This window comes from Staurois parvus, unplaced genomic scaffold (genome assembly GCF_062004578.1).
Source record: "Staurois parvus isolate SC_StPar_1 unplaced genomic scaffold, SC_StPar_1.0 ptg000652l, whole genome shotgun sequence".
Classification (NCBI taxonomy): domain Eukaryota; kingdom Metazoa; phylum Chordata; class Amphibia; order Anura; family Ranidae; genus Staurois; species Staurois parvus.
Genome location: NW_028318448.1, coordinates 4,379,248 through 4,401,015, shown reverse-complemented (window position 1 = coordinate 4,401,015; position 21,768 = coordinate 4,379,248). Strand labels below are relative to the sequence as shown.

At 45.2% G+C, this 21,768-nt stretch overlaps 1 protein-coding gene across 3 annotated transcripts in view; it reads left to right on the top strand.

Annotated features, from left to right (window-relative positions):
• The first annotated feature begins 498 nt into the window (after window positions 1–498).
• LOC149448881 (elongin-A-like) overlaps window positions 499–21,768 on the top strand; it is a 114,699-nt gene continuing 93,429 nt past the window's right edge. For all 3 annotated transcript variants that reach the window (XM_089694150.1, XM_089694149.1, XM_089694152.1), the window contains exon 1: window positions 499–588. In XM_089694150.1, the coding sequence (XP_089550276.1) occupies window positions 514–588 (75 nt within the window). In that variant the 5' untranslated portion in view covers window positions 499–513. The remainder of the gene's footprint in view (window positions 589–21,768) is intronic.

The following is a 21,768-nucleotide window of genomic DNA, read 5'->3' as shown; positions in this document are numbered from 1 at the left end:
AGAAAAAAATATTATTTTGGCCAATTAAATGAACGAACACCCAAATGCGCCTAAATGTGCGTCAAGAGTTTTTTTATGCCAAAATAATACTGTAAGGAGGAAAGACGTCTAGGAGAGATAGAGGAACCTCCTGCGTGCATGAGGCCCATGTAATACAAGTATCTTTTGATACAAAGTATAAATACCCTGTGTTCCTCTGTCTGTAATTGCGGATATAAAACTCTAGGTGGGCCAGGTACATATTGCTTGACTAATAAGGTGCTAATGTCATAAAGTAAACAATCTAACAGCTATAGACAACATCATTACTTTAGCACTGGCTTTCTTTACCTTTTTTATAAAAATCAGCCTAATGACTGGAAACCATGTGCATGATATCACATGACTTTCCATAGCACGTGATTTAGGTAGTCACATGGGGCAGTGAGGTCACTGGTGATGTCAGAACCCACTTAGCAGAATTGGAGGTTGGAAAAAACTGCTCTACTTGCAAAGAGCTTCTGGGCATGCATAATGGATGCTCGGAGTATGGTGCAGAGAGTGCAGAAGCTGCAAGCACGGCTGGGCCATACACAAGACACTCGAAAGGTATTGTTCAACAACCGTGAATGCTAAGATATAAATGTTTAAGCCTGGCAACAGGGTCTGATTGTTGGGTGTTCAGCTTTACCAAGAAGTTCAGGAGCCTACATGCTTGCTTATTAACGGAATTAATTGTTTTGGCAGCACTACATAAATGTTTGTAAATCTGCTGGAAATTGTTCAGGTTTAGCAATCGTGCATGTGTGTGTTTTTATATTCCAAACATTCACTTACCTGTATAAACACCCCATGGCATTCAGAAAAATGTTTATCTTTTTTTTAAATATTGCATATTGTCAGTGTAAGGGCTTTAAGAGTTCTGGCTGGTGGTTAAAACTGATTAACACATGTATTCAATATCGAATCACACTTTAGAGGAATTCATATAAAGCACAGCACAAAGTGTCTGCTGCAGTTAATTAGGAACGAATCTGAAGTTCACATGCACTGCCTATCAGTGAGGTATTCAGGAAGTGTGGAGCATTTCAGGCTAGCTATTCTGGTCAGGACACTATACTGGAACAGGTGTTGGGGGACTGCAAAACAGCCTTCATCTAAAAAGGGGACATTCTTGCCATAAAGTGCTCGCTGTGATGCGTTCGATGTTCCATAAACAATTATTAGTAATATAGATATTCTGGAAAATTTAGAAATGAAACCACAGATGCAGAATACTGGTTTTCCCTTTTACAAAGTTGTGTCATTAGTCACATTGCATATGTATTTCCATTGATCCTTTCCTCTGAGGCTTTGCACTGCTCAATGTAAAAGGGGAGATGTGCAGAGCCCACTGTATACGCAGATGAATGCTCAGCATGGAGCCCACAGATGATGGCACCAAAAATGTATTACTTAACAGTGTTTGAACAATTGTGCAGAAGATGCATAACTCATTCAGATGTGGCTCTGTAGTATTCCAACTTTAAGCTGATTTAAAAAAAAAAAATGCATTGCTTCGAACAAGTTTACTATGACACATAGTAAAGCCATGCCAGGACTTATGGAGGACTTGTGTGGTTGTGCACATATATCGCTGTTGAAAAAAAACTAATTCAAACATTGCTATGTGCTGTTCAATTAGTCCCTGAAATTTTTTTTTAAAGCAGAAAATGGCTTTTTAAGCTGACAATACATCTTTCCAGGTTTGATCTGTAAGACATTGGACCAATTGTCCCAAAACCTTTTATACAAAGGGCCAATTTACTCTTCATTAAACTCTGGTTAGTGGGAGTGGAAAATGCTCCCTGCTTGGTGGCCAGCAGGAGTGGAAAATGCTCCCTGCTTGGTGGCCAGCGGGAGTGGAAAATGCTCCCTGCTTGGTGGCCAGCGGGAGTGGAAAATGCTCCCTGCTTGGTGGCCAGCGGGAGTGGAAAATGCTCCCTGCTTGGTGGCCAGTGGGGGCAGTGTTGCCAACCTCCTTAAGTGACATTTACTGACAGGGAGCCAAAAACTTACTGACTGCACTAATTGTTTTTTTTTTTTTTTTTTTTTTTTTTTACTGTCAACTCATTAAATTTACTGACAGTCAAATGTTTTTACGGACACTTAAAGTACATAAAAAGACATTTTTCAGTGCATATATCAATATTTAAGATGCAAACATATAGCTAGTGCTATTAGCACTGTGTTTAAAGTATACCAAAAAACAATTTCTTCATTTACATGATGGTCAGGTTAATACAACCCAGCACAGAGTCCCCCCTTACATCAGAGTCTGCAGGGTTCCCATTTACAGTGCAAGAGAGAACTCTGTGGACCTGCAGCAAAGTAAAGCGATTTTTGGATCCGCACTTATAATATTATATAGTCACTTATCCAGGTGTATCTTACCAAGTCTCCACAACAGGCCCTTTTAGGAAAATTGGTGGAGGGAATACCTGGATATGTTAGACACCTGATTGCCTTCATATTTACTGCTGCCAGAATATCCATTGCAGATCCCCCATGGTTCTCTTTTGACCTCCTAAAGGCCAAGCTGAACTGGATAATGGTCAGTGAACGTCTGACCGCTATTCTCCAGGATAGGATGGCCTATTTTGAGAAAGTGTGGGACTCCTGGATGAAATATCTCTAAGCTCCTTCCTAGGCCAGACTGTGGGTAATGTGTGGAACCCATAGAGGGTTCAAATCCTACATCCCACGCTTACCTTTTCATCCTTCACTCCTATATTCCCCCCCCCCTTACTCTTTTTCTCCCTCTCCTACACTTTTTTTTTTTTCTTTCCCCCTTATCTATTTTTCTCTTTCCCTTTCTTTGGATATAGTTAGCTCAAGGCCACAAGGCCCCCCCCTCACTCATTGTCTGCAGTGAGTTGGAGGGAGCCCAATACACCACACAAGCTGCGGCTGTCTCGGACACTAGGTCTGACAAAAACTTCATCTTTCATTTTTTTTTTTTTTTCTTCTTTTGTTGTTGACCTCGCATTCTCAAGGCCCAATGGGACCCCGTTTTGTTATTAATAACTGATGATTGTCATAGCTTTTTGCTTATTGTACGTTATTTGTACCAGCCCAGATAGGCTACAGTTTGTTGAGAATCCGATTGGGCTGTTTTGTAGCACCTTTTTCTAAAAAAACAAACAAACAAATAAACACTATTAGAAAAGAGAGAGATTTATACTTACTTGCTTTTGTGCAATGCACAGAGCAGCCCCATACCTCCTCTTCTGGGATTCTCCATCAGCACTCTCTGGTCCCCCTCTTCTTCAAGTGCCCCCTCAGCAAGCCATGTGCTGAGAGGGCACTCGTGCATGTGTGCTCCCAAGCTTGACTGTGCATGTCTGTAGGCACACACTGTGCATCTCAGCCATGCCCCCTGCTACCTCCTAACAGGATTTGACTGATAGCAGCAGGAGCCAATGTCTCTTGCTGCTGCCTTTGTGGCCTCTGAGAAGAGGAAGAGAGGGCACTGCTGCTCCAGATGGGCACAATACTGGATTGCGAGAGGGTGCAGGTAAATGTTTATGGGGCAGTGGTGGTGGGGGGGTTCAAGTAGAAGGACATTTTTGGCCTTAAAGTGTAATTCCAGTAAAATTCTAACAAAGGCTATATCTACTCCCACCCCAAGACTATTCTATCTACCCTGTAAAGAAAAAGATGCCTATACTTACCTATTCTTAAGCCACTCCGGTCCAGTCACATTACTGGCTTCCAGTGCATCAGTGTAGGGACAACTGACAACTTCTGCCCTATAATAAGCCTATGGGTGATGTCCTATCCTAGGCTCTAAAGCCATTGTCGCTGCCTCTCCTCTACACTTAAGCTGGTGATGGGACCCAATCATATGACCAGAGCAGCTGCAGAATAGGTAGGTATAGACATCTTTCCTTTTACAGGGTAAATGAAATGGTGCTATACTGGGGGTGGAAGGAGATTTAACCTTAGTTAGATTTCGATTGCAATTCTACATTAAAGTGGTTCTAAAGTCAAAACCTTTTCATTCCTTGCAATAAAGGGGGGGGGGACAAACAAACCCTGCAAGGTAAAGGCATAATATTCTTGTATGCATTGAATTCTAGCACAATATGGAAGACTTGCCTGAGAACGAAGCCCTCCAACGGTGCACTGTCGCCGCTGCAGATTCTTCCTCCTTCACCCGGTCTTCTTTCTGGGTTCGCGGGCTTTGGCTGCTTGAATGGCCAAGCCGTGATGACGTCACTCATGGCTGCGGCATAGAACTCTAAAGGAACTGCACGAGTATGCCATTCCTTCAGAGTGCATGCACTGCTGACATCACCGGCTGCTGTTCCCTAGAATATCTTCTAAAAAGTGAATGTTTAGGAGATATTCATTTAACCTACAGGTGAACTTTATTATAAGCTTACCTGCAGGTTAACTAAAAATACAGCGTTTACTACCACTTTAAAGTATATCTATGGTCAAAAGTAAATCCATATCCTATATTAATTTCTACACTGTATTATTTACAGCCTACTCTTATTAAACTGAATGATCTTGAAGTTTGTAAATTTGCTTTTGTGAAGATCCCTACATATTTACTTCCTTGAATGCTGTTACACATATTCACTATGCCCCATGAGCACACATTTCACAGAGCCTGCCTTCTGAGCTACAGAGGTTCTGAGAGGAGGAGTTACAGGATGTGGAGTTGGTACAGGAATCATTGCTTGCAAGCAGCAAGGTACCATGAGATATGGGAAGAGATAGCCAGCAAACAGGGAGCAATCACAGCATGAAAGATTTTAAAATTAATCCTAAACTGGATTGTCAAAAATAACTTATTTGTTTTGTTATAATGTTGATATAAATAATGTTATAAAATGTAAGTGTATGCTGTGGCCATAAAATTTCTTTAATCATTAATGCATCTGTAGCGCTACCCTCCAGAAGCCACTGGATAGGATGGGTCCTCTATACTTTACCTTGCCCTACTGAAGAACCTCAGCCCCTTTGACACATCAGGTTAAATGTACCAGCATAAATTATCACAGGAAATGGCTGAAAGTCATACTTAGTACCCAATTGTAGAGCTATATCAAAGAACATAGGCACCAAGCTAGGTACCAATGGCAAACTTCATATATATTGTCACCCATTATAGTTGGTAACTAGGCAAACATGAATGGTTTAATGATGGTAATAACAAAGTTTAGCATATAAAATGATTAACATTAAGGATTAGGCATAAGATGACATTTGAAACCCTGATCAGCATAAGCACCTCAAGTGCAGCAGGTGAGCAGAAGTAACGTTTATTCTACTGAATGCTGGAACTATACCGTCAGAGCACATTTTTGGTGGTGATGCTAGTAGTAGACCAACTGGGCATGCACTGTCCTAGAGAAAAGGAGGATAGTAGCGGAGGAGGCAGGGGAACAAAGGGGGCTTGTACATTTATTATAAGAGGGGCAGTCCCTTGAGATGTTCTTTCTCCGGCTATCATTGGGGCCCTTTGAGAGCTTTGGTGCACTTAACGACAGACCCAGTTAACCTGCATGCAGTATAGGTATGGTATAGCCTTGGCACAGGTGCAAGGTAGATGTGGTTTTAGATGCGTTAAAGGTTCGGTATAATAATTATTTATAAGGTTGTTATAGGTGCAGTCTAGGTTTGGAATACGTGTGGTATAGAGTACAATATGTGAACAGTATGGATTGAGAACAATTGGTGTCTTGCTCTCAGTGGCTCAGTCCCTACTAGAAGTATCGGCAATGGGTGAATAGCCGTCTCACCAGTCCTCGGGATGCTGCACTGACCTCTCGCTGCAGGGGAAGGGGGCATCGGTTTCTCCCCCCGAAAACCTCTAATCAGCGGTAAGAAACAGAGGGTGAGTGGTGCTGTGGGCAGTGCTGCGCTGCCCCAAAATGTCCTCACTTCAAATCTCAAGCTTGTATCTTCACTGATATGGTCTCCAGCTGGCAGGCAAATATTCAGACAGAGGTGCTCTCTCTAACTCCCTTGGTGCCAAGAGGAAAAACTTTTCCAGGCAGTTTAATAAAAATCCTCTCTCCAGTCCTACTGCACAGTGCATATTGGAATCTGTAGTGTAACCATGATAGTGTAGCCATTAGATGGTTGCCATCTCAAATGGCAATTCCCAAGATTTTCAGTGCTCTGCATAGCGCTCTTTGAGCTTGCTTTGCTTAAGCCGGGTGTCGGCAACCTGCGGCTCCAGAGACGCATGCGGCTCTTTTTCACCTTGGCTGCGGCTCCGGAGCACACTGCCCACCAGGTGACAGGCAATAGGGCAGCAATGGGCAAACTACGGCCCGCGGGCCGTATACGGCCCGGTGGACCTTTTAATCCGGCCCGCGGAGCTAGGCTCCCGCTAGGCTCCTCTCACAGTCCGCCCTGAAGACCGGTGCAGCATGAAAATCTGTCTCCTATGACGATCTGTCCCCCTCGACGTATCTGCGCATGTGCCGGAGATCGCCGATCGGCTGTTAATGCCTGAAACTGGCACATGCGCAGATACGTCGAGGGGGACAGATCCTCATAGGAGACAGATTTTCATGCTACACCAGAACGGCGCAGGAACACAGCGAGAGGAACGCGCGAAACAAAGGTAAGTGAATTGACACAGGGGGGACTTGGGGACTTAATATGGGGGATGAATTACTATGTGGGGGATGAATTACTATGTGGGGGATGAATTACTATGTGGGGGATGAATTACTATGTGGGGGATGAATTACTATGGGGGATGTATTTTCAGTTTTAAAAATGTGGCTCTCAAAATAAATTTCAATCGTGGTTTTGGCGAGATTTGGCTCAGTTGAAAAAAAAGGTTGCCCACCACTGACCTAAGGCTATGATTGTGATTATGACGATACACTGTGGCCCTGATTAACCCTTTGCTTACTGGGCCCTTAAACCCCCTTCATGACCAGAGCGCTTTTTGCAATATATGCAGTGTCGGATTTGTTTTAAATGTTGCAATGGTTTTGCGGCTCCCAGTCTTTTTTTCCCTCTCGGAAACGGGTCCAAGTGGCTCTTTATGTCTTAAAGGTTGCAGACCCCTGGCTTAAGCCATCAAGGCTTAAGCACCATCAGAGAAGGATGGTGCAGCACAACATCAGTATCTCAGTAGAGGGAGAGAAGAATAAAGAGCATTGTCTCCATATTGTTGTAGGTCCGCTCCTGGAGCATTTTTTCCTTATCTAGCACCAAAGCTATCAGCCCCTTCCTCTGATTGGCTGAGGTGGAGATTGTGATGTCATCTCTCTCTCAGCAAATCAGAGGAAGCTTGATATTAATTAGCTATACAAAGCATCCTGTGAAGGACTGGGTGCAGCTCAGCCTGACTCGATTTTGCTGCAGCTGAGATGGGCAGTTCCATTCCACTGTCAGAACACAGCTCTACATACTGTATGTACACACATACATGTGTACATAATATAATTAAAATGTACAGTGCTGAGCAAACATTTTAGTGCTATATACTGTATTATATTAATAATAATACACACACGTACACCGCATTATAAAAAGTTACAGTACCTTTGCTTCCATCACACAGCTGGGTGCTGCACTCTAGGGGGAAACAGAGCGCAGAAGACACTCCCCTTCCCTTTGCTTTCACTTTGCTCAGCAGTCTGATGGCTCCCAGTGCCGACATACAGTGCGGCTGGGGATTGGGAGCTCGGGCTCAAGTGACAGCCATTCTCCCCACAGTACCCCTGAAAACATCTGGAGGCACCCCGGTTGACAGAGGCTGCCTTAGTGCTTTGAGCATATAGGTCTCCTAGAGGTGGAGATGGCTTTAGATTGCTGTGCAAACGTGAAGTCTTTTGGATTTTTTATTTGCGTGCACGTATTCCTAATGGTTTGAATTTTGAATGAGATCTTACCCATTTTTATGAGTCACTTCCTTGCCCAGCCATGGCCTCACCCCCCTCCCTCTCTGATGTAAATATGTTTTATCAGCTTTTTGAATACATTCTTTTGTTTGACTTCATGTGAGCTCTTTTCTCAACTGCACTCTAGCCCAATCCTAAAAATTACACCTCAGAAATCAATTCTTAAATACATAGATCAACAAATAAATGAAACCAGAACATAAATTAAGTCCCAAAAATGTCTCTGAAATATCAAAATGTTCAAACAACTTTCTTTTCCACCTCCAAATCACATCGTGTAAAGCTGTGCAAGGTATTCAACGTATGGTATTCCAATGTTGATGAACCTCGAAAAAAATATAAACTAGAAATGGTGCATTACCTTTACCTTGTGCAAAAATAATGTGTCATGCACACTACATATCATGTGTCAACAAACGTGCAAAAAAAAAAAAAAAAATGATATATGTTACACACAATAAGTATGAATAAACTTATCACACGTGGGCAAAAGTGAACACTCCAAAAAAACAATAACCGTGTTCTTTGCTAGATGTGGTAATGAACTCAAACACTACAAACATTGAACTGCCACAAATAAATACAATAGTGAATATTAAAAATGTGCAACTTAGGTGAAAACACTCCAACTTGGTGCAGTAATGAATAATTACCCTAGAGAGGTAATGTCACACTTTACACATAGTAGATGCTGGCACCTCCAAGCTTCTTAGCACTCCTTTTAGTGTGCTCCCATGTCCCTCATAAGGCAAATCAAATGTTTAGAGGCTTTGAAGTATTCAATCATAACACTTTATTAGTACACTTACATTTAAAACTCCAACAAACAGCTTCCAGCTTCTGAGGTATACAATAGGTCCTATCCTGGCAGAAACCGCATGTACCCTAAACAAAGATGGCCACAATCATACTTCCGGTAAATCGTAATAGCGTCATACGTCACGTGTTGAATACATGCGTTTGTTTGACTTCATGTGTTTATTTGGAGCTGATCTTTATTGATTACTTTGTATCTCTGCCCGTTCCATTGACTCATTGGTCTTTTTGGTCTTTTATTATATATGGGATGATGAGTATAGGACAAAGACTTTATTGATCTGAGGCATATCTATTTTTATAATTTTTATCTCATCTGGGGTTGATCCAATGTACACACATTTCATTTATACATGATGTGGTGTTTTCTTCGTGGTATGTTTTTTTGGTTTCTTCTTCCCATGCATTCTTTACAGCTTTATTTTAATTATTGTTATCTACATTGTGCGACGTGGGAATTCTTGCACATAGTCCTTGAGTTGGTGTTGGATTTTGTGTGTTGCCCTTTGGGGATGTTAAAATTGTTGTTAGTTGTAGAACTGTCTTTACCTTTTTAAATTGGTTTGGTGTAGCAGGAAGTGGACTCAGTGTTGATTAGTAGGAACAGCTGTTGCTTAAAAGCAACACTTTGTACACTGGGTAATGAATAAGCACTGTCTTTAGCATGAAACATGTTTACCTGCCAGTCCCCCACTTTATTTCCACCGTCTTTGATTTTATCTTGGTTCAATAAAGTGGATTGTTTGGGGTACAGCAGATTGGACTTCCTTTGTTCTCATGTATTCTTTTGAATGGGTTGGGCCAGGGGTCTGCAACCTTTAAGACATAAAGAGCCACTTGGACCTGTTTCCGAGAGGGAAAAAAAGACTGGGAGCCGCAAAACCATTGCAACATTTAAAACAAATCCGACACTGCATATATTGCAAAAAGCGCTATGGTCATGAAGGGGGTTTAAGGGCCCAGTAAGCAAAGGGTTAATCAGGGCCACAGTGTATCGTCATAATCACAATCATAGCCTTAGGTCAGTGGTGGGCAACCTTTTTTTTCAACTGAGCCAAATCTCGCCAAAACCACGATTGAAATTTATTTTGAGAGCCACATTTTTAAAACTGAAAATACATCCCCCCCTATAGTAATTCATCCCCCATAGTAATTCATCCCCCATAGTAATTCATCCCCCATATTAAGTCCCCAAGTCCCCCCTGTGTAAATTCACTTACCTTTGCTCTGCGCGTTCCTCTCGCCGTGTTCCCACGCCGTTCTGGTGTAGCATGAAAATCTGTCTCCTATGAGGATCTGTCCCCCTCGACGTATCTGCGCATGTGCCAGTTTCAGGCATTATCAGCCGATCGGCGATCTCCGGCACATGCGCAGATACGACGAGGGGGACAGATCCTCATAGGAGACAGATTTTCATGCTGCACCGGTCTTCAGGGCGGACTGTGAGCAGCCTAGCGGGAGCCTAGCTCCGCGGGCCGGATTAAAAGGTCCGCCGGGCCGTATACGGCCCGCGGGCCGTAGTTTGCCCATTGCTGCCCTATTGCCTGTCACCTGGTGGGCAGTGTGCTCCGGAGCCGCAGCCAAGGTGAAAAAGAGCCGCGGGTTGCCGACACCCGGGTTGGGCAGATATGTATAACAAAGGAAACCAAAGGAATGACTTAATTTTACCTAGATGCTCCTTTTTGTAAGCTTATTCAGTTCCTGGTTTTCCCAAGCATTGTGATTCATCATGGGCAAACAAGACTGTCTGTCTGTGGAAATGAATATACTTTTAAAGGATAATTTCACCTTTAAAAAAATAAAAATAAATGCATATCTCTTTGCAGGTAAAACAATGTGCGAATAATAATATAATTTGAAAAGAAAAAAAAAAAAATTAAATATATATATATATATATATATATATATATATATATATATACACATTCTTTATATATTGTGTGTGTGTGTGTGCTTTGTTGTTGTTTTTTTTTTTTCTTTTTCTTTACTTGGCGCCTGTAAAGCATTGTACCATACTATACAGGACTCCTGCAGACTTGTCAGTGTATCTGTCTGCTCGTACATTGTATAAACAGGCAGATACACACTGACAGGAAGAGATAATGGACTACCATAGCGCTCAACCGTGCTGCGGTAGTTCACTGAGTAGTTCAAGCTGTTGGGACATGTACTTTTTCAATTCACAGAACACTGTGGCAAGATTTTTTTTTTTCTTTTTTTCAGATTGTGTAAGCTAGCTAGGGATGGGGGGGGGGGGGAATCTTAAGCTACCTGTCAGTTTGGGTTTGTGGATGCGAGGGCTGGTGCAAAAATGTGCCATGTGACTTTTTAAAGCCTTTTTTTTTTTTCTATAATTGTGCATAATAATTTTAAAAATCTTTTTAGGATCACGTTGATCTCCAAAAGATAGTTTTTAATGCACCATGGGACTTGGATATAATCACCTTGATGGCTTTACAATCACAGATAAGTTACCTAAAAGTCTGAACCAGGGCCTTGGTAGACCTAAGGCAGTTGTCAATTATCCTTTCAGCCCTAGGGCACCTTGATTTTTACAGTTTTATACCATTAGGCTGCTTCCACACTGATCTGTTTTTTCTTCTGTTTCTGTGTCTTAAAAAAAAAAAAAAAAAAAAAGCGGAAGAAAAACATGTGACCATGTATTCCTATGGAACTCTTCACATTGATCAGTTCCGGGTCCTGTGCATTTCTCAAAGTCCTGCTTGCTGCATTTTTGGTGCAGTGAAAAAAAAAATAAAATTAGGTTTTTGCTGCAGATCAGTGTGAAAGCAGCCTTACTCCTTTGTATAATATCCATGTATAGTCTGTCTTTTCTTTCTTTAATACTTTCTTATAAGCTCAATTGAGCTGCTGTTGTTAAGTACATTGGGAGCTGTACCCTTTTGGCTCCCCACCACATGAGAAAGGTGTCTGTGACGGACTTTAGTTATGGTCTTGTGCCTCCACCCAGTCCCTCTGTTTTTGCAATTCACAAAGCACACCAACAGCCTCAGCACAGTCTGTAGAAAAACAAAAATCCAGGTGCCTGGAGTTGGGCTTTAACAGGATAAATAAAACTGCCTTTGGGTGCTAGGGCACTGGTCCCATTAAAAGACTTGTAGATATTTGAACTGGGATTGCAAAGCAAGTGATCCCGAGTTGATCTTTTTATAAAATGGCCTTGAAACATATTTACATACATACTTATCATAGTTGCATGACTGGATGTTTCTGTGTTTCACTAGTAGTCTTTTAATTAAAACTGATGACAAATTTAGTTGCTTTCAATTCTAATTGATGACAAATGTAGTTGCTTTCATAGTATCTGCCACCTCTATTTGTAAGGTTTGCTGCTGGAGTGGAATTTTAATCTTGTATGGTACACTGTGTGTTCCTGGCTACGTATAATTTTACATGCTGTAAGACTAGATCATAAATCAGTTTAATATGCATTTTCAAATATTTCAAAAGCCATTAAAATTATTACAAACCTGCTGTTTAGGTGACCAAAAAATTCTGGAACCCCCTAATACTATCAAACCAGTGCTGGTTTCCCATTGTTTAGTGATATAGGGTTGTTTTGCTTTTTCTTTTGTTGTGCAGATAACATACAGTTGTGTCCAAAATTATTCAACCCCCAATGCTGTAAAGGGGTTTAGGGACTATAGTGTACATTTGGAATTGTATTCAGAATCAAATCCTACAAGGACGTTGTAACTACCCAAATGCAACTAAAATGACATCAATTGTTTATGTAATACAGTAGTAAATGGTTCTTATGTGGTTTCTTCATTGCCACAATTATTCAACCCCTTAAAGACTACCACTCTGAAGAACAGAGGTTCATACAGGTGCTTTCCATCAGGTATTGAAAACACCTGTGGATGTCACCGAGCAGCAATCAAGCATAATAAGCACCAATTAGGCAGCTTTAAAATGACTGTGATACTCAGCTCCTTCTAGACATTTACTGGTGTGGTTACAAACATGGTGAAGGCAAGAGAATGGTCCAGGAAGACAAGAGAAGAGGTGATTTCTCTTCACAGGAAGGGCAATGGCTATAAGAAGATTGCAAAGATGTTAAACATACCAAGAGACACCTTAGGAAGCATCATTCGCAAATTCAAGGCAAAGGGCACTGTTGAAACGCTACCTGGTCGTGGCAGAAAGAAGATGCTGACTTCGACTGCTGTGCGCTACCTGAAGCGTAGAGTGGAGAGAAGTCCCCGTGTGACTGCTGAGGAACTGAGAAAAGATTTGTCAGATGTGGGTACAGAAGTTTCAGCCCAGACAATAAGACGCACACTGCGTAATGAAGGCCTCCGTGCCAGAACTCCCAGGCGTACCCCCTTGCTGTCTCCAAAGAATAAGAAGAGTCGACTGCAGTATGCCAAAAGCCATGTGGACAAACCACAAAAGTTGTGGGATAGTGTTCTGTGGACTGATGAAACAAAATTAGAACTGTTTGGGCCCATGGATCAACGCTATGTTTGGAGGAGGAAGAACAAGGCCTATGATGAAAAGAACACCTTGCCTACTGTGAAGCATGGTGGAGGGTCAATCATGCTTTGGGGCTGTTTTGCTTCTGCAGGTACAGGGAAGCTTCAGCGTGTGCAAGGTACCATGAATTCTCTTCAGTACCAGGAGATATTGGATGGAAACGTGATGCAGTCCGTCACACACCTGAGGCTTGGGAGACGTTGGACCTTTCAACAGGACAATGATCCCAAGCATACCTCCAAGTCCACTAGAGCATGGTTGCAGAGGAAAGGCTGGAACATTTTGGAGTGGCCATCGCAGTCACCAGACTTAAATCCGATTGAGAACCTCTGGTGGGACTTAAAGAAAGCAGTTGCAGTGCGCAAGCCTAAGAATGTGACTGAACTGGAGGCCTTTGCCCATGAAGAATGGGCGAAGATACCCGTAGATCGCTGCAAGACACTTGTGTCAAGCTATGCTTCACGTTTAAAAGCTGTTATAACTGTAAAAGGATGCTGTACTAAGTACTAAGATTGAATGTCACTTGGGGGTTGAATAAAACTGATAATGCTGTGAGCACAGAAAAGACATTTGTGGTTATTTCATTATAACTGTTATGTTATATTTGTCTGACCTACAAGTGCCTCTTTAATGTAAATGTAAGCAAGATGACTGAATGATCAAAAGCAATGTCAAACTGGCCAAAACACTCAATTTCAGTGGGGGTTGAATAATTTTGGACACAACTGTACAGTATTTTGGGTTCTACACATCTATATATTACCATTTATTGTGTTGTCTTTTTATTTATTTATTTTTGTTTTTAAATTTTACATTTTGTGCATGTTTTATAAATGAAAGTGTTCTTGGCAAACACCCATCATCACCAGTGATAGCCTGAAAAACACAATCAAACATATGCAGGCACTTTGGTGATAGAGGTAAAAACCTATAAATACCTGCCTGCACACAAGCCTTAGAAACATGTAGTATTTTCAATATGTTTTACTGTTTAGTGCCAAAATAAAATAATTTTTTTCCCCTGCTCAGTAAAACACACAATATTTAAAAGGAAGGGGGCTAGGGCTTCCATTTTTTTTCCACCCCTGCTATCTTGTATATATGTTCTGATAAGTGTCATGTAGCAATGTGTCCAGTTTTGTTCTCAAGTAGTCTTGCAGTCTGCAGTCCATACACATTCTTTTCTGTCTATGACTTTCGTATAATGCAAAAGAAAAAGTACTCGTGTAACAATTCTTACACTAAAGAATGTACATCTTCAGACACTGCTGGCTGTGAGCTATGTGCCTTTGTATAACTGATAACATTTGTGACACATGGAAAGAAAAAAGAAACCACAGTAAAAGGGAAGATGACATCTGTTACCGGTCAATTCACTCTTTGGATTCAGGTTTGTGAGGTCAGCCTGTTTTTACCCATCTAGCTGATGGCATTTGCATTGCCCATTTATAGCTCAAAGTAAACTGAGCTGTCTATATCCACTGGTATTCCCATACATAGCTACTGAGCTCACTGCACACTCAGCCATTCCATCCTTCCTAGAGAACAAGAGGCCCTTCCCATACATGGCTGTCCAAGTTTTACATATGAGGCATGGAAGTTTTTCTGTGATTTTCTCAAAAATCAGGACTGTGTTAAGTAAATCTGCCCTGGATGTGGGTGATTCAAAGAGAGTTTATGCTGAACAATCGCATAGGCAGAGGGTAACGTGTAGAACTGTAAAAACACAAACAAGGAAGCAAGCGCTAAAACACAAAGCTGCTATAGCACCAAAAAGGCAACCGAATAAACCTTCTAAAGTCACACATATATATATATATATATATATTGGGTGCAGCGCTGTAAAAGACTGAAACAACTTGTGGAATAAGAAACGTGATAAAGTGCAAAATATGGTGCTGATATAATAAAGTGCTAATGCAGTCATCAAAGTCAGAAAAAAAAATATACCAATGTCCCAAAGAAAGTGACAATAGTTCGATTAGCAATGAATGAGAATAAAGTGACTGTTAGTGCTGAGAAAGTGACAAATATGCAGAGCAGCTAACAATTGCACAGATATGACAATTCAATGTCCATAAAGTGACAAAGTGGAGATCTGGGTGGATATGGTGTCACAATAACGTGACTGTTAGTGATGGTAAAGTGACAAATAGATATCAGTTGCACAGAAACAACAATTCAATGTCCATAAAGTGACAATATTGGAGATCTGGGTAGGTTTGATCTCAAATTCGGTGATCCACACGCTATACTTGATACTTACTTGGCACATCACCGAATTTTTGAGTATAGCGTGTGGCTCACTGAATTTGAGAGATCCTGTGTGGAGATGGGACATCCATCAATATACCATGTATCAAGTACAATACTGTATAGAACAAAGTCCAAAAGTGATCATATGCCCTAGAAAAATAAAATGGTGAAAGAACTGGAGGTTTCTACCACCTATCTTAATATGCAATCAAATAAAGAAGGAAAAAAGTCCAATGGTGAATTGATTAAACAACCAATAAAGTCCACCATAGTGAAAAAGTCTCTAAAAGTGATGTTCAAATCAATTTTATATACTCATAATTAGAGATGAGCAAAGTATTCAAAAATTCGATTCGACTGATTCGGCGAATTCGTGGAAAAATTTCGATTCGAGTCGAATATATTCGCTGCGAATTTAACTTATAAAAGGGTGTTTCTAGGCTTCAGAGAGCCTTTATATTAGTGCAGAACACTGTACCTTTAATTTAAATGCCCTTGGAGTCTGCTGGGGAAGAGAAATAATACTGACAGTCAGTATGACATGCAGATGAGTGCCGTCGATCTTAGAATCGCCGCACACTTCACTCATTTGGGCAGTCACGGGGCCAAAACCAGAGTGTGGAGCCACAGTGTGGCGGTGGAGGCAGCAGCAATGGGAGGCCATACAGCACCCTATGACAAAAATGGAAACCACCAGCAGTGTGAGGAGACCTGAAAGTGGCACATGGCAGAGTGTGGCGATGGAGACAGCAGCAATGGGAGGCCGTACAGGGACCCATGACACACTCTGGACCTGGCAGCAGCATGAGGAGGCGGTACAGGGGCCCATGACAGATTACGGGCCTGGCAGCAGCATGAGGAGTCGGTACGGGGGCCCATGACACACTCTGGACCTGGCAGCAGCATGAAAAGGCGGTACAGGGGCGCATGACAGATTACGAGCCTGGCAGCAGCAACTTGGACAGGAGGACGTTCAGCTTCTGCACCGTCGGGTGCGTGCTCGCAAACTGTTGTCTCTTGGAAACGGATTCCAAGAAAGACTGCTGACGGAATCCGTGAAGAGGAGTAGCAGGAGAAGGAGCATCTGAACGAGCGGAATATGCCAACAAGCGACAACAGGGGCCCATGACAGATTACGGGCCTGGCAGCAGCATGAGGAGTCGGTACGGGGGCCCATGGCAGATTAGGGGCCTGGCAGCAGCTATGGGAGGCCCGTAATCTGCCAGCACCCTATGACAAAAAATGGAACACACCAGCAGTGTGAGGAGACCTGAAAGTGGCACATGGCATGAGACACTGTGGACCTGGCAGCAGCATGAGGAGGCGGTACAGGGGCCCATGGCAGATTAGGGGCCTGGCAGCAGCTATGGGAGGCCCGTAATCTGCCAGCACCCTATGACAAAAAATGGAACACACCAGCAGTGTGAGGAGACCTGAAAGTGGCACATGTTTGGGGCATGATTCATGGCGGATTTAGTCAGTTGTGTCAGGAACTGGTGGTTTGTGAAAATGAATCAGGCGTGGATTAGTCTGGATTTCAAACGTGAGTCTCTCCACACTTTGGGTGGACAGTCGTGTCCTCCGCGGAGTTACAATACCTCCTGCCGCACTAAACACGCGCTCCGATGCCACGCTACTGGCCGGGCATGACAGCCTTTCAAGGGCAAATTCAGCTAGTTGGGGCCAAAGGTCAAGTTTCGTTGCCCAGTAGTCAAGGGGATTGTCTACCTCGGTTGGCAGGGTGCTGTCCAAGTAGGCCTAAGCCTGTTGTTTGAGGTCCTGCTCCAGGTCCACCTGATGCTGCTGCTGCTGCGGCTGGTTAGTAGTTTCCTCACTGCGCTGGTGAAGAAAGCTACTCATCATCGACTGCAGACTGAGGCAGCTGCTGCTGGTGGAGCTGCCACTGCTCCTACCACCCCACCCCTCCCCTGCTGCCATGGCAGCGGAACGCGAGCGCACAGGGCCCACAGTGTCTGAGGATGGACGTTGGCGCAGACAGGCAGAGACCAGCTGACTACATAGGTGGTTTTTATAGTACGTTATTTTGGCCTCCCTCTCAGCAGGTGTGAAAAAGGCCACCATTTTTGAACGGTAGCGAGGGTCCAACAAGGTGGACAGCCAAAAGTCATCCCTCTGTCTGATGGTTATTATTCGGCTGTCGCTACGCAAGCAACCGAGCATGCTATGGGCCATTTGTGCCAAGGAATGCGAGGGACTCCCTGCCTCCATCTCCACAGCATACTGCCACGGTGCGTCTGGGTCCTCTGTCTCCTCCTCCTCCTCCTCCTCCTCTACCAGATGCTCCTGCTCCTCCACTCCTGTCCGCTGAGTGGAAAAACCACCCATTTCACTCAATAATTCCTGAGCACCAATGTCCTCCTCTACCTCCTCCTCTTCTTCCTGTCCTGCCCCCACAGGGGTCATGTGGCATTGAGATCTGTGCGCCACGTCTACCGCACCCTGACCAGCCATTGTTAACAGCATTTGTTCCAGGACGTGCAACAGAGGAATGACGTCGTTCATCCCATAGTCCTGCCGACTCACGAATAGCGTGGCCTCCTCAAAGGGCCTGAGCAAGCGCAGGTGTCACGCATGAGCTGCCAATGGCTGACATCTAAGTTACACAGGGAGTACCTTTCTCCGCTTTTAACATCAGGAAATCTGTGATGGCCTTTCGCTGTTCGTAAAGGCGGTCTAACATATGTAGGGTTGAATTCCACCTTGTTGCAACGTCACAGCATGAGGAGTCGGTACGGGGGCCCATGGCAGATTACGGGCCTGGCAGCAGCAATGGGAGGCCCGTAATCTGCCAGCACCCTATGACAAAAAATGGAACACACCAGCAGTGTGAGGAGACCTGAAAGTGGCACATGGCAGAGTGTGGCGATGGAGACAGCAGCAATGGGACGCCGTACAGGGACCCATGAGAGACTCTGGACTTGGCAGCAGCATGAGGAGGCGGTACAGGGGCCCATGGCAGATTACGGGCCTGGCAGCAGCAATGGGAGGCCCGTAATCTGCCAGCACCCTATGTCAAAAAATTGAACACACCAGCAGTGTGTGAGGAGACCTGAAAGTGGCACATGGCATGAGACACTGTGGACCTGGCAGCAGCATGAGGAGGCGGTACAGGGGCCCATGGCAGATTAGGGGCCTGGCAGCAGCTATGGGAGGCCCGTAATCTGCCAGCACCCTATGACAAAAAATTGAACACACCAGCAGTGTGAGGAGACGTGAAAGTGGCACATGGCAGGGGCATGATTCATGGCGGATTTAGTCAGTTGTGTCAGGAACTGGTGGTTTGAAATCCAGACTAATCCACGCCTGATTCATTTTCACAAACGTGAGTCTCTCCACACTTTGGGTGGACAGTCGTGTCCTCCGCGGAGTTGCAATACCTCCTGCCGCACTAAACACGCGCTCCGATGCCACGCTACTGGCCGGGCATGACAGCCTTTCAAGGGCAAATTCAGCTAGTTGGGGCCAAAGGTCAAGTTTCGTTGCCCAGTAGTCAAGGGGATTGTCTACCTCGGTTGGCAGGGTGCTGTCCAAGTAGGCCCAAGCCTGTTGTTTGAGCTCCTGCTCCAGGTCCACCTGATGCTGCTGCTGCTGCGGCTGGTTAGTAGTTTCCTCACTGCGCTGGTGAAGAAAGCTACTCATCATCGACTGCAGACTGTGGCAGCCGCTGCTGGTGGAGCTGCCACTGCTCCTACCACCCCACCCCTCCCCTGCTGCCATGGCAGCGGAACGCGAGCGCACAGGGCCCACAGTGTCTGAGGATGGACGTTGGCGCAGAAAGGCAGAGACCAACTGACTACATAGGTGGTTTTTATAGTACGTTATTTTGGCCTCCCTCTCAGCAGGTGTGAAAAAGGCCACCATTTTTGAACGGTAGCGAGGGTCCAACAAGGTGGACAGCCAAGTCATCCCTCTGTCTGATGGTAATTATTCGGCTGTCGCTACGCAAGCAACCGAGCATGCTATGGGCCATTTGTGCCAAGGAATGCGAGGGACTCCCTGCCTCCATCTCCACAGCATACTGCCATGGTGCGTCTGGGTCCTCGGTCTCCTCTTCCTCCTCCTCTACCAGATGCTCCTGCTCCTCCACTCCTGTCCGCTGAGTGGAAAAACCACCCATTTCACTCAATAATTCCTGAGCACAAATGTCCTCCTCTACCTCCTCCTCTTCTTCCTGTCCTGCCCCCACAGGGGTCATGTGGCGTTGAGATCTGTGCGCCACGTCTACCGCACCCTGACCAGCCATTGTTAACAGCATTTGTTCCAGGACGTGCAACAGAGGAATGACGTCGTTCATCCCATAGTCCTGCCGACTCACGAATAGCGTGGCCTCCTCAAAGGGCCTGAGCAAGCGGCAGGTGTCACGCATGAGCTGCCAATGGCTGACATCGAAGTTACACAGGGGAGTACCTTTATCCGCTTGTAACATCAGGAAATCGGTGATGGCCTTTCGCTGTTCGTAAAGGCGGTCTAACATGTGTAGGGTTGAATTCCACCTTGTTGCAACGTCGCAGATCAGGCGATGCTGTGGAATTCCGTTCTGCCGCTGCAGCTCAAGGAGGGTGTGCTTTGCGGTGTAGGAATGGCTGAAATGCATGCAAAGTTTACGTGACATTTTAAGGATGTCTTGCAGTGGGATGGTGGATTTTAGGAACCGCTTGACAACCAGATTGAACACGTGAGCCATGCATGGCGCATGGCACAACCTTCCTTGACACAGAGCAGACACCATGTTCTTTCCGTTGTCGGTCAACATGGTTCCGATTTTCAGTTTGCGCGGAGACAGCCATCTGTCGATTTCTCTGTTCATTACACTGAGAAGTTCCTCCCCTGTGTGACTACGTTCGCCAAGGCATACCAGGTGCAGCACAGCGTGACACCGTTGCGCCCTGCACATGTGATATGCCGGTCGGGTAATGGGACTTGGCACGGGGGTGGCAGCTGAGGACACGGCGGAAGAAGAGGTGGTAGAGGCGGACATCTTTTGTGGACCAAGGACGTGCAAACGTGGAGGCAAAAGCGGCATGACCTGTCCAAGTTGCTGGTGCGGCTGTGACGGCACCACGTTCACCCAGTGGGCCGTAAATGACATGTACTGTCCCTGACCGTAGTTACAGCTCCACACGTCGGCGCTGCCGTGCACTTTGGCAGAGACCGACATGCTCAAAGACTGGCCCACCATCTCTTCTACATGTGAATGCAGGGCTGGCACTGCCTTTTTGGCAAAGAAATGACGGCTTGGCACTCTCCACCGCGGCGCGGCACAAGCCATCGTTTCTCGGAAAGGTGCTGAGTCCACCACTTGGAAAGGGAGGGACTGCAGCACCAGCAACTTGGACAGGAGGACGTTCAGCTTTTGCACCGTCGGGTGCGTGCTCTCAAACTGTTGTCTCTTGGAAACGGATTTCAAGAAAGACTGCTGACGGAATCCGTGAAGAGGAGTAGCAGGAGAAGGAGCATCTGAACGAGCGGAAGATGCCAACGAGCGACAACTCCCCTCAGCAGAGGTGTTGGAGCCTTGACTGGCTGATAGAGGGCGATTGACGTCGGGTGACGGAGCAAGTAACGGAGCGGGTGATGGAGCGGGGGCTGGGGCGGGCAGAACCGCCGTATCTTTATCACGGTTTTCCCAGGCCACCAAATGGCGACGCTGCATATGCTGCCGCAACGCTGTAGTCCCAACATGGGCCCCTTGGCCACGCTTGACTTTCTGGCCACATAGTCGACATACGGCTACGTTTACTTCCTCGGGCGGCTTGACAAAAAATTGCCACACCGCCGAGTAGGAAACTTTGCCCCCGATACTCCTCACTGGCTGACTGCTGCTTCCTTCGTGCACACCGGCACCACTACTGGCCATGGTGGTAGGCTGCAGTGGAGCTGGTGCTGTACTCCGTGGCCGTTTGCCTCCACTGACACTGCTGCGACCCTGCTGCCTCCTGGGCAACCCACCGACTGTTTTGCTCGCTGCCACCCTCTTCTCCTGATGATGCGGAAGCAATAGCCTGATGACGACGAGGCTGCCAAGTGCGATCAGCCTCATCATCATCAATTAGGGTCTCCGCCTCACTACTAGCCCCCTCGGCTGCGTGTGGGTCAGGAGACAGACCTGTCTCTAGACCGGCTACCGAGCCACTCTCCTCGCCACTACTTCTTCGCCTGGCTGCTGAAGAGGCGGATGTCTCCCCCCGTTCCTGACCGCCCTCTGTTAGCTCTTCCTCACTGTACAGTGGGGCTGAGCCCACAGCATGCGATACTTCGCTTGGTGAGGGAACAC